Genomic DNA, 13,257 nt, shown 5'->3' with positions numbered 1-13,257 from the left:
CTAACATACCAAGGAGGGCAGAGAATGCACCTCCTTGTGCAAGTTAAGGAAAACAACCAGTTAGGGTCAGGCAGTAAAAGCCTTCTTCTGCATTCAGTGGTGGCAAACCTATATACCTTGCTAACATGTTTGACACCTGAACTAACCTGGTTTACCATTTTAGATCTGAAATATGCCTCCTTTTGCCTCCCTATCCATGAAGCCAGCCAGAAAATTTTTGCATTCAAATGGAAAAGCCCTAAAAGCGGGTGCAAAACCCAGTTCACATGGACAGTGTTGCCTCAAGGCCCTCAAGGCTTCAAAAACTCCCCCACTCTGTTTGGGGAACAACTAGCAAAAGATCTAGAGTCCTGGGAAGCTCCACAGGAAGAAGGAAGGCTATTGCAGTATGTGGATGATCTTCTAGTGGCCACTCAGACGAGGGAAGCATGTGTGGCCTGGACAGTAAGGCTTTTGAATTTCCTAGGACTCCAAGGATACAGAGGATCAAAGAAAAAGGCACAGGTTGTGAAACAGAAAGTTATCTACCTGGGGTACGAGGTGAGTGCTGGGCAACGGACTCTAGGGCAGAGTCGCAAGGAAGCCATAAGCCAAACCCCGAAACACCAGACAATAAAGGAACTCCGAACCTTCTTAGGCATGGCAGGGTGGTGCCGGCTCTGGGTTTATAATTATGGACTGCTCATCAGACCTCTCCATGCTCTTATTGCCAATGGAAACAGAGATCTCCAGTGGACAAAGGAAGCCACATGAGCCTTTTACCAGCTAAAGAGTGCCCCCATGTCAGCTCCAGCTTTGGGACTTCCAGATGTAAGTAAACCATTCTTTCTTTTTTCCCATGAAAAACAGGGACTTGCTCTGGCAATATTGGCTCAGCACTTGGGTCCACATGGAAGGGCAATTGCTTACTTTTCCAAGCAACTAGATGCAACAGCCAAAAGATGGCCAAGTTCCTCAGAGCTGTAGCAGCAGTTGTGCTGAATATTCAAGAGGCGTGCAAGTTTACCCTGGGACAGAAAATGACTGTGCTAGTGTCCCGCACAGTGTCCGCAGCACTGGAAGTAAAGGTGGCCACTGGCTTTCACCACAGAGATTCCTGGAACAGCAGGCCATCATGGTAGAGCAAGATGATGTAGAGATAGTGGTGACTTATATTGTCAACCCAGCTTCTTTTCTCAGTGGAAATCAAGGAGAAGCAGTGCACCACAATTGCCTGGAGACTACTGAAGCTACCTACTCCAGCCGCCCAGAGTTAAAGGACACTCCTTGGGACAGTGCAGAGACCTGGTTCACTGACGGGAGTAGCTATGTTGCCAGTGGAAAGTGGCATGCTGGATATGCAGTCACTACCTGCAGAAAGGTAATAGAATCCAGACCCTTACCAACAGGCACCTCTGCGCAGAAGGCCAAGATAATTGCACTGACCTGAGCCTTGGAAATGGCAAAAGGAAAGAGAATAAACATCTATACAGACTTGAGGTATGCATTTGGAGTTGTGCAGACTCATGGAGCCATCTGGAGAGAGAGGGGACTGCTGACCTCACAAGGAAAGAACATCAAACATGTGCAAGAGATAATCCAGCTGCTGGAACCAGTTCAGCTGCCTGAAAGGTAGCAATTATGCATATTAAGGCACACCAGAGAATGAGCTTAGAATTGGAGGTAGGAAATGAGCTGGCGGATAGAGAGTCAAAGGAAGCAGCGAGAGGTGAGGTAATTATTGAAGGAGGTCTAATTCCAGATGGACAAATTTCCCTTGAAGGTAAGCCAGAATACAATAAGAAAGGCAGAAAACTAATCAAAGATCAAAAAGGGACATGCAACCAAGAGGGGTGGGCCACCATTGAAGGGAAGTGGTAATCCCTTCCTATTTGTTGTGGTCTGTCGCAGACATTTTTTCATAGAAATCTTTTCTTTGGGATTTGTTCATCTTCTGGGAAGCTGAGGCCCCAGAAGAAGAATGTCAACAATTGTTATCGACTGGTGTGGAATGTAACAGGTGCAGAGGTGATTGGGCTTCTGTGAGTGTTTGGATTTGCTGACCACTCACAGAAAGAGTTTGTCCTTGCTTTCTGCTGGACACAGAACTTTGTTATTCATTCTTTTACTTTCTATTCTTAGCTTAGCAGGCTCTGCAACCTCTCTCCTTATTATTTTTCATATAGTTATAATGTATTATATATCATATATAATATATCATATATCAATAAATCCAGCCTTCTGATCATCAACCAAGATTCTCGTCCACTTCTTTCTTCACCCCTGAAGACCTCATCAGGTTGCTGTAATAGTGGTCACTAGTAAGGGAGGAGCACCAGAAAACACTCTGGGGAGTAGAAGCCCTGAACACCTATTTGATTGAAAGAATTGTTGCCAGGAATTTATGTGCCACTATTGCTCAAGTGACCTGACAGTGAGATCTTTGCCTCCAGACTAACCCCAAGAACACCCCAAGACCAAAACTTGCTCAGATTGGGAGGGGCCTGGACCTGGACAGCAGTGGCATATGGACTTTTCAGAACTCCCAAGGAAAGAGGGGTATTGGTATTTATTAGTATTGACAGATACATTTTCATGGTGGCCAGAAGCATTCCCCACCAGAACTATCAAGGCTCAAGAGGTGACCAGGGTATTATTACAAGAAATTATACCACACACTTCAGAGTTCCAGCCACAATATCCTCAGACAGAGGATCACATTTCATTTCCTGGATAGTGCAACAGATTAGTAGCCACCTGGGCACAGATTGGGAACTCCATACCATCCCCAATCGAGCAGCCATGTGGAGAAAATGAATCATTTTAATCTACCCTGGCCCCAAGCTCTTCCACTGGCACTGATATGAATTTGAACTAAAACTAGAGCCAAAGAAAGACTGAGTGTCCCTTTGAAATGCTTTATGGAATTCCATATGGAATACAAAAGGGGATGTCCACCCCACACTGGGGAGGTAACATTAGCCAACTATATGGTGCCTTAAGTAAACAGCTCAGAGAAATTGAAAAACGTGTGGCTGGAACTTGGAGCAGGGAGCTAGATGGACCAGTGCATAAAATGCAGCCTGGGGATGATGTCTATGTTAAGTCTCTTACAGAGAAGACTTTGGTACCACAGTGAGAAGGACCATTCCAGGTGCTTCCCACCACCTTCACCGCAGTCAAGATTGAGGAGCAGAATGCCTAGATCCACCACTCTCAAGTGAAGAACGCCCCAGAAGCCCCTTGGAAAGTTACATCAGGAGACAATGAACTAAGACTATAACTTACTTGGGCAAAATGAGTATATTGCGGCCGGGGGTAATGTAATTTCATTTACAGAATTGTTTTGTGTATAATTGTAATTGGAGTTTGGGATTAGAGAGTACTTCTATCCAAAGCGATGCTGAATGGCCTTGGTCCCTGGCTTTTAATCAGTCTACTGGATCCATGGCAGAACCTTCTGAGATAAAAGATTTAAGCCTATTCACTGTAGTAATCCTTGGGAATCAGATATATGAGGAGCAGGAGTGGCAGGAACGGGAACTGTGGACACTTCAAGGGATCAGAGGAGAAGAAATCAGGGCAGGATGCCGGGTGGTCCGTGGGACCACTCATGAGAGACCAAATCAAATTAGTGTTTCAGCCTCTCCTGTATACAGGCACCGGGAGGTTTGGGATAGCCCAAGTAAATCAGACTGTTTGTGTAATTTCACATTAATACAGCCTGTAGAAGTGATTTGTCCTTGGGCTCATGATGCTATCGGGCTCTCATTTAAGTTTAAAATAGATGCTATGCCTTTTGCAATGGCAAGATCTCATACAACCAAAAGTATATGAAATAGGCCCATACGTTGTGAGGAATATGGGTCAACAGCAACTGTTATTCAATCCAGAGTGGTCTCTCAAATGTCTTGAATTGCCAATGCAAATTAACATCTCAGAAATCCAACTAGCCTGCTCCTCTTTCCTAAGGACATCCCTTGAGGGCCGGACAACGTAGTTCCAGAGAAAAGTACACCTCAGGAGCAGAGTAAGAAGGGACCTAACTGGGATAATAGGGACAGGATTGGGAGTTTTAAATGGAATTGATTCAGAAATACTGATGAATAAACTGGCCACTGCAGCAGGTGGTCTAGCAAAATTGAAGCAGCTTTTACAGTCATCTCTATTGGCGTTAGGAACTAGCCAGTGGCAGATTTCAAAAGTACTGCCAAAGTGGGAAAAGGCCAGGGACCAAGACCACAAGTTAATAGTAGAAGCCCCTAGTATAGTTCAAGATAATGTGTCTTTAGCTTTCAGTTGTGTACAAGCACAGTTATGGATGTAGGCAACAGATTCCTGATTGTACAGGAAAGGGGTGAAGGTGATTTTCCAGCTGAAATTAGAAAGATTGTCTGGGGTAATGTGATTGATTTTGAAAATAATTCCTGGTGGACTATGATAAATTTTACCTATGATCCTGCTTCTAATGTGGCCACTGCCTTTATGCTTACTACACATAAGGCCACTGTTTATGTTATCCACCCCATCACTGCACTAGGATTAAATAATTAAAAAATGGTACTCCACCCCTCAGAACATAGGGTGTGGGCACAAAAGGTGAATGAAAAGTGGCAAACAGTAAACTTAGAATCTTGTGCTGCTAGGGAACAACTAGGATTCATTTGTGAAAGCAATACTATTATTGCTCAAGATGTGAATGTTGACAATGAACAAAGTATTTGCCATTTTGAGATTCATCCAGTTATCTTGACTTCACCTGTAAAAGACAGGTGACAACTGCCTTCAACAAGCCTACCCCATGGCATTCCAGGATCCTTTACCATTCCCCCCCCTCCCCACCAAACACTATCAAAGTGTGATTGAAAAGGGCAAAAATTTTACTGCAAATTTGTACAGTTTGTAGATGATTTGTTAATTAACAAGTTGAGATAAGAAAGTTCTTTCCCTTCCTGTGGTGACCCTCAGGCAAACCAGCACAGCAAGCTGCAGTTTGTGTCTCTGCAGCTGGCTCTTTGATTGCTCCTTCCCTCCATTGCCATGCTTATACAGCCCTCTCATCTTCCACAGCTCCTCCCTTTCCCTGCCCTCGTCTCCTCCCAGATATGGAGCCAAGCCCAGGCATCATTTCCCCCTGGCTCACAGGCTGGCCGTGCCTGTGAACAGCCTTGGTGTTGCAGGTGCTGTTGGCCCACTCACCTTGGCCTTCCACGGCATTCCTGGCGCACTTTCCTAGGGTTCCTGCCAGGTTCCTCTCCCCAGAATGACCCCAGCTCTTCCTCTGAGTATCTGTGAAGTGTGACCACCTGGCACCTCAATCCCCCTTTGCTGCCTGTGAAATCTGGCTCTGCCTTAGGGCACTGGCACTCCAGTCAGGAGCCAGGAGTTTCCCTTGTCATGCTTGGGAGTTTCCCAGATGTGTTCCCTTAGCCCAGGCTCTCACCAGGCCCTAAATTAGCAGCCCATGTGCATTGCAGCACCACCCCCAAGGTATCTGCTTTTTTCCTATCCTCTTCCAAGGCTTGAGGTAGCAGGTTCCTCCAGGCCGTGGTGGCTCAGAGCACTGTCCTCTCTGGCCAGGCACTTTGGAGCTCCTTGGAGCCACTGTGTCCCTTTATGCCCCCAGGGTTGTTGTGCAGGTGCTGAGCATGGCACTTCTTGTCTTACCCAGGAGTTGGAATTGCACTGAAAAGATGGTTCCCTGTGACCAAAGGTAATTTTATTTCAACAACTAAATCAACTCCAGTGTGTGTGTGTGCGCACAAAGGAGAGGAGTGTGGTCAGGACAGAGCAGGGTTTTGACCCCGAGGCTGCCTTTGCATCAGCGGGCATTGCCCCAGCAGGAAATGGTTGTGGTGCCCTGCAGCCTGCCCTGGATCCTGCCTGCTTCTGCTGCTCAAGGAGCACTTTTAACTGCGTTTAGCTGCATATTGTAATCAATCCAGTTATAGAAGTGCTGAACGGAGGTGTAGACTCCAGGCTGCTTTGGTCTGGCACAGCCTTTTCCCCAGCTGGTGATTCCAATGACCCACCAGTAGGCAGCGTTGTTGTCCTGGCACATGAGAGGACCACCACTGTCACCCTGCAGCAGAGCACAGAGGATTAAGGTGATGTTGGTGGCACCTGCCAGCACTGGGGCTGTCTCCTTCTCTCTCACAGCCCCTGCCAGAGCTCTATTCTGGGCAGAGAAAAGCTCTGCTCAGAGGTTGGAGCCTCCAGAAGCTTGGCTGTGAATGGCATGGGTTCATGTAGGGTAGAGCTCTCTCTGTCCTCTCTGCACAGGACTTCTGGATGTGCAGAGGATGGAACTTTGGCACCTGGACCTCTTCACTGCCAAGAGCACTAGCTGGGCTTTCTGGGCTTTCTGTCACAAGGGGAGGCCTGGGCAGGCAGGTGTGGATGGGCAGTGTGTGGGAAGCCCCCACAGCAGTCAGGGGGAGCTGGGGCTGGGAGGGTGACTGAGTGGCCGGGCAAAGCAGGCCCTGGGCTGTGTTGGGGTGGTGCTTCCCTGGCTGCTGGTGCTGCTGGGGGCTGAGTGGCTCATGGCGTGCTCCTACCTTGCAGGAATCAATGGTGCCCTCTGGGTAACCAGCACACAAGTTGTAGGAATAGACTCCTCCTGGGTACCAGTCACTGCTGTTGCAGAGCTGGAGATCGATGAGCTGGACCTTGGCCTGCTGAAGGTGAGCAGGTTGATCTACACCTGTGAGCAGAGAAAGGAATAAGCCCCCAGCAGCTCCATGCTGGTTCTTCTTCTCTGTCAGGCAAATCCCTTCCCCTAGGGACACCCCTTCTCTGCAGGGATTTATGTTCTGCAGTCTGGCTTTGGCCTCTGCTGTGGGGAAGCCCAAAACCTATCTCCAGTGTGCTGAGTGGGCCCAGAAGTCACTCTTGCAACTCACTTCTTGCAGTAGTGGCCCCCCAGCCAGCAACCCAGCAGTTTCTCAGCTCTGAGACTCTTAGGGTGGGTTCAGCCAGACAGGCCAGCTGGACGTAGGCACTGCACAGGACAGGACGTTCCAATTGAATCAGCGCAATGTCATAGCTCATGTCTTTACGCTTGTAGTCGCGGTGCATCACCACCTTCTTGACACTGCGCACTTGTGCCCCAGGGCCTAGCTGATACAAGTTGGTGGCCCCAATCACCACATACAGCAGGCTGAAGTTACTGGAATGGAGATGGAGAGAGAGATGAGAGGGAGTCACAGCAGCCCAGCAGTTGCTAGACCTCGGCTTGGAAAGGCACAGAGGGAGCAACGCTCTGTCAGGTGTGAGTGCCCTCGCACATCTTAGGCTGGGGGAATGTCAAGCTGGAGTCTGTTAGGAAGCTTTGGCACGAGCCCAGGCTTCTCCTGAGCACTGTGGCAGCCTGGCTGCATGAGAGGAAAGGGCATGGGAGTAGCAGGTGGTGCTGCTGGCAGGGCACCTGCTGGTGTTGTGGAGATGTCCCCATTCCCTGCCCCTTCTTACTCAAATTTATCGAAGCAGTGGGCTGCTGTGAGGACCCAATCTCCAGTGATGAGGGAACCTCCACACCAATGTTTTGTGCCTGGTACCCATGGGTGCTGGATGCTGACGAGCCAGGGCCATTCTGCTACTGCGGAACCAGCACCACCCACGATGCGTGTCATGCCGTAGTCATAAGCCACATTGCCGTAGGAATAAGCCACGGGTCGGTACCCACAGCTCCCTCTGCAAGCAGAAAGTCATTTCCATGCTGCTTCATGGCCTGCTGTGGCTCAGGCTGAAGCTCAGCCCTCTGCCCTCCCCCAAGGCCTTGCACGCACAGCAGGCCAGGGAAGGCCATGGGGTGTGTGTCTGTCCGTGCCAGCACCTGGCTGCTGGCAACGAACTGAGGCTTCCCATGGTGGGTGGGAAGCTGCGGCCTGGCCATGGGGGACAGGTGGGTCCCCTCCAGGGAAGGCCGCAAGTGTTGCCATGGCTCCTTCCCTGGGCCTGGGCCCACTTACCCGCAGGTGTACTGGCTCTGTGCCAGCCCAGCCACGGTCAGCAGGACGAGGAGGCCGAGCCAATTCATGTCTGCCAGAGGCACGAGTCAGCTGCAAGCACTGAGAGCTCCGTGCAGCAGCACAGTCACAGCCGCACTGCCCACAGCAGCTGTGCTGCCCGTGGTGCCCTTGGTCCTGGCGCTGATGTCACAGACGGGTGGGTTCCATGTTCTGAGGACTGCGGGTTCTGTGGCACAAGGCCCACTGGGGGAGGGGCAACATGGAATCAGTGAGCCATGGATTGGTTTGGGCTGTAAGGGACTTTAGAAATCATCTCCCTCTGATCCCTTGCCTTGGGCATGGAGGAATGTCTTGCATTGAAGAAAGCTGCTCAGAACCTGGCTCAGAAGCTGTCCTTGAACATCTTGAGATATGGGATATTGAAGTACTAAATCCTGATCAACAGGCCCTGACCGAGGCAGGACCAACACCCCTTGAGCAAAAGTTGGTCTCTAGATTGACCTTTTAGCCAAATGTTATCTATATCTGCTCACTGGCAAAACATGGATTTTCCTTTCCCTATTTAGAAGCTGGACAAGGCAACATTTGGCCTCCTTTTGGGGTGTAAGATCACAGACAATTCCCTTGGTTCCTCCTGAAGCCCTCCAAGGCCTTGGGAGCATCCCAATAGGAGAACAAAACCAGATGTTCCTGCTCTAGAAGTTATGGTAGCTTGTTTATTCAACAGTATGAAAAGAGGGCCCTCTACCAGTGCAGTCAGACCTCATTGCCTGTTGGGGAAGGCGCCTGCAGAATTTCCTACTTGCAAGGAGTGGCTCCCCTGTATTTTGACAGTGGCTTCCCCCAGCTGAATGGGTAGACCTGGATGATGGTAAAGTATTAGGGAAATTTGTGATGTGTCTTTCTTCATCACTGTAGGCAGTCTTTTATAGTAATGATTAGATGCATTGCTTAGCTTACCCTTTTGTAATTCTTTGCAGTTTTGGGTTACAGTAAATTACACTTGTTGCTGAAGTTGGTGTCTGTGTCTTCTCTACTGACCCTGACTATGGGAAAAGCAGGACTCCACACTGCTCTGGGCAGTCTATGCCTGTACCTCAGTGCCTTTGAGTGATTTATTATGATAGTATATTCAGATATCCTCTATTCTCTTTCCAGAAATTGTTACTGTGTGTTTAAGACCCTGCAATCCTGGGACCTTGAGTGTGTGAGGCAGAGGGAACAAAGTGTTTTTGTTCTGCGTGGGTGTTTTTTAAAAGCTCCCTACCCAGGTTTTGCAGGGCTCTGTGCAGCGTGATTTTATCGTGGCTGGCTTGGTTTTTGCCTAGGCAAAAGCTTTTCCTTTCCTTGTATAATATGTGGTGTGAGAGAATTCTCTTATATGAGATATATATGAAATAAAGTTGTAAGTAAAATTGTGCATGTAACAAAAATCCAAAAAACCTAAGACCACGGATAGTCAGGAGACAGAGTGCCACATAGAAATTGTGAAACTCCAGATGGTAGCAAGGAAAGAAAGCCCAATTAGCAAGTGAAAGGGCATTGCTGGTGTGGAGATGGGCCTTTCGATGAACACTTGATAAGTATCTTCAATCAAGATAACCAGAATTGTCAAGAACATACATCTGAATACCGGCTTCCCATAACTCAATATCAACACTCATTGTCTCCTAGAAACAGCATTTTCCAGCCCTGTACATGCATATGCGGAGTAACGAAAAGAATAGGGGCACTTCTGCCTCGGGCAGAAAAAACTACATAAAACCAGCCCCGACAGAGACGGCATTTGTGAACAGAGGGAGATCAGATGAGTTAGAGGTCGGATCGAGGTTCACCCAGCGCCGATCCCGGGCTCAACGCTGTGTCTTTGGCTGTGGCTATCAAGGACCATATTTTTGGTCACAAAAATAAAATCTTTGTTATTATTATTAATTTGGCTTTTTCATTTATTACATATAACATTTGTCTCGGAGAATCAGCAGTAGCGATTTTTGGGCTGCCTTGAGGCAAATTGAGCAGCTGCTTGTCTGAGACCGGGGATATCACACTGGCAGGAGTGGAGCTCCCCTGCTCCGACCCAAACCACTGTGAGCTGTGCCAACCTGTGGAAAGAACACACCAAATGACTCCAGCCCAGCTATTTCACCTGCCATGACTGTTCTGCTGTTCTTTGCTGTGGGGAGGAGGTCAGCGTCAGATGAGCCAGGAGGCCTTCATCTGCTGCTGGGCCTTCGTCTGCTCCATGAGGCTCCTGCCTTGCAAAGGGGGAGAAGTTGATGCCATCTCTTATCATGTATAAGGAATGGATATTCGCCAGCATTTTGGGTCTCTTTTTGTTCTGGTGGAGTGATGAGGTCTAGCACTTTGATATGTACAATATATTTACTTTTTATTTGTTCCTGCCTGTTGGCATTTGGTTTGTAAACAAAAATGTTGGGGTTTTGTTGGTTTTTTTTCACTTTCCTTTATTAGTATGCATTCCTTACTGGTGGAAAGGGATTCTTGCAGTCTAAAATCTAAAGGAGATAACCCATATGGTTCTCTTCTAAATAGTCTCAAAATTAGACAAAATTTTATTTCCCAACTTAAGAGTGCAAGAGAAAGTGAAAAATTAAAAAAAAAACTCTTATCTGCAAGACTTTGTACTGTGTACAACAGTCAATGGTTACTGTGCTGCCTGTTCAATAGCGGCTTCATGGCACCTAGGAGTGTGTTCTTATCCATGTATATTGGCAATCCTGGCCCTGGTATATATCTTCATATCAGGGACACTAATCAGAATTGCTGTGTTGATATGCTCTGTGCTAATAATTTATGGAAAGACATCAGAGGTAATGAGAGTTATTTGGGAAGTGTATTCTCTTCTGTTTTCCTGTGCTGGCCTTGGCAGTCTTTTTTTGGGGATTTATTAACAATTACAATCACAATTAACAATATCCTCTGTTGGAGGAAAAGTAGGTGTCCAGGTTTAGAGCAAATTTGGGGGAGAATTTCCCACAGGAGCTCCGGTTGGAAAACAGATCCAAATCGGCCCCTCCCCACAACTGGTCCGGGAGGAAAAAATAATACCTCCTTGGAGAAAGGTGGAAAAAAACTGTTTAGTAAACAATATATCTGAAACAATATCAAACAATAAAATCCCTTGCCACTCCAAAAGAGATGACAAACTGAGAAAGTCCCTCCCCAGGTTCCAGCTCAGCTCACTCAGTCTCTGGTCAGCCCCTCCGGTGCTGGCAATGTCGCAGGCCAGGCCCGGCCCGGTGGGCCACAGGTGCAGCTGCTGGTGCTCCCCTGGGTGTTCAGTCCAGAGCAGGTTTCAAGAGGTCCAAAGAAAAAGAAAAAAAACCCCAAAAGTCCAGGGAACTTCTTTGCCTCAGCTAGCTAACACTAACTAAAAAGCAAAAGAAGAGCTCTGTCCCGCTGTCTGTGCATCCACAGACAACACCGTTCAGGAGGAGGAATGTGGAGGAGTGGAGTGCAGTGTCTGAAAACAAACTGTGCGCTTCTTCTCTCCCCCCCTTCACTCTCTGGAACACTCTTAAAGGTGCAAAATTTATTATTCAATATAAACAGAATGAGATGAATGGGGACAAAAGCATCATACAGTCAACCCAGGACATTCCACCTCTCATTCCCATATCATCTGCTTACTACTAAACTAATATAAATTCTAACTCTACAAGCACATACATGATACATCCATTATACAGCTGTACACAAACAATGGTAGTAACATTCAGCAAACAGTGATATTTACACATAGGTCACCTAACAATCAGATCTCCCTGAGGTACACATCGTGTTCTTCCATCTTTTTGCATTATCCACCATGTGCAAACTGGTCCCTGAGCAAAAACAACCCCATGAATGGGTTTGTCTGTATTTGAGGCAGGATTAATCCAAACTGTCTTCCCTAATAAACCTCTGACATGTATCACTGGGACTTTGTCTCCATCTACTCCATGCAAAGGCTCAGATTGGGCAAGGCCCACTCGGTTAGTAGAGCCTCGGGTGTTACCTAGGTGGCTTTTGCCAGATGCTGCTCCCAGTTTTTGAAAGATCCCCCACCTAATGCTTTCAATGTGGTTTTTAATAGTCTGTTGTACCTCTCCACTTTGCCTGCAGCTGGTGCATGGTAGGGGACATGGTACACCCACTCAATGCCATGTTCCCTAGCCCAGGTGTTGATAAGGCTGTTCTTGAAATGAGTCCCATTGTCTGGCTCAATCCTCTCAGGGGTACCATGTCTCCACAGGACTTGCTTTTCAAGGCCCAGGATGGTGTTCCGGGCCATAGCATGAGACACAGGGCACGTTTCCAACCATCCAGTGGTGGCTTCCACCATGGTCAGCACATAGTGCTTGCCCTGGCCTGTCTGGGGCAGTGTGATGTAGTCAATCTGCCAGGCCTCCCCATACTTGTACTTGGACCACCGCCCACCATATCATAGGGGCTTCACTCGCTTGGCCTGCTTGATGGCAGGACACGTCTCACAGTCCTGGATGACCTGAGAAATACTGTCCATGGTGAGATCCGCCCCTCGGTCTCGTGCCCACTTATAGACGGCATCCCTACCCTGATGGCCTGAGGCATCATGGGCCCATCGAGCTAGTAATAACTCTCCTTTATGTTGCCAATCTAAGTCTATCTTTGAAACCTTTATCTTTGCAGCCTGGCCTACTTGCTCATTGTTTTGGTGCTCCTCATTAGCTCTACTCTTGGGGACATAGGCGTCTACATGGCAGACCTTCACAGGCAGCTTCCCTACCCTGGTAGCAATGTCTTTTCACTTGTGCAGCCCAAATTGGTTTTCCTCTATGCTGCCAGTTAGCCTCTTTCCACCTCTCCAGCCATCCCCACAGAGCATTGGCTACCATCCATCAATCAGTATAAAGGTAGAGCTTTGGCCACTTCTCTCTCTCAGCAATGTTCAGGGCCAGTTAAACAGCTTTGAGTTCAGCAAGTTGGCTTCATCCACCTTCTCCTTCAGTGGCCTCTGCGACCTGTCGTGTGGGGCTCCATGCGGCTGCTTTCAACTTCTGGTTCATTCCCACAACGCGGCAAGAACCATCAGTAAAAAGAGTGTATTGTGTATCTTCTGCTGGCAGTTGGTTGTATGGTGGAGCTTCTTCAGCCTGTGTCACTTCTTGTTCCCCTTCATCAGCGAGACCAAAGTTTTCACCTTCCGGCCAGTTTGTAATTATTTCCAGAATCCCAGGGCGATTCAATTTTCCAATATGGGCACGGTGTGTGATAACAGCAATCCATTGGCTCCATGTAGCATTGGTGGCATGGTGCGTAGAGGGAA

General features: G+C 48.0%; 1 protein-coding gene across 1 annotated transcript; it reads right to left on the bottom strand.

Moving 5' to 3' along the window:
- Nucleotides 1–5,723: 5,723 nt before the first annotated feature.
- On the bottom strand, nt 5,724–8,055 carry LOC134416791 (acrosin-like). The gene is made up of 5 exons (XM_063153493.1): nt 7,950–8,055; nt 7,450–7,671; nt 6,882–7,147; nt 6,537–6,682; nt 5,724–6,061 (listed from the first exon to the last, which is right to left on the bottom strand). The coding sequence occupies exons 1-5, from the start codon at nt 8,015–8,017 to the stop codon at nt 5,876–5,878; spliced, it is 888 nt and encodes a 295-aa protein (XP_063009563.1). The 5' UTR covers nt 8,018–8,055; the 3' UTR covers nt 5,724–5,875.
- Nucleotides 8,056–13,257: the final 5,202 nt, after the last annotated feature.

The sequence above is a fragment of the Melospiza melodia genome, chromosome 3 (assembly GCF_035770615.1).
Source record: "Melospiza melodia melodia isolate bMelMel2 chromosome 3, bMelMel2.pri, whole genome shotgun sequence".
Taxonomy (NCBI): Eukaryota; Metazoa; Chordata; class Aves; order Passeriformes; family Passerellidae; genus Melospiza; species Melospiza melodia.
The sequence above is the reverse complement of the archived record's forward strand: the minus strand, read 5'-3'. Positions and strand labels throughout refer to the sequence as shown.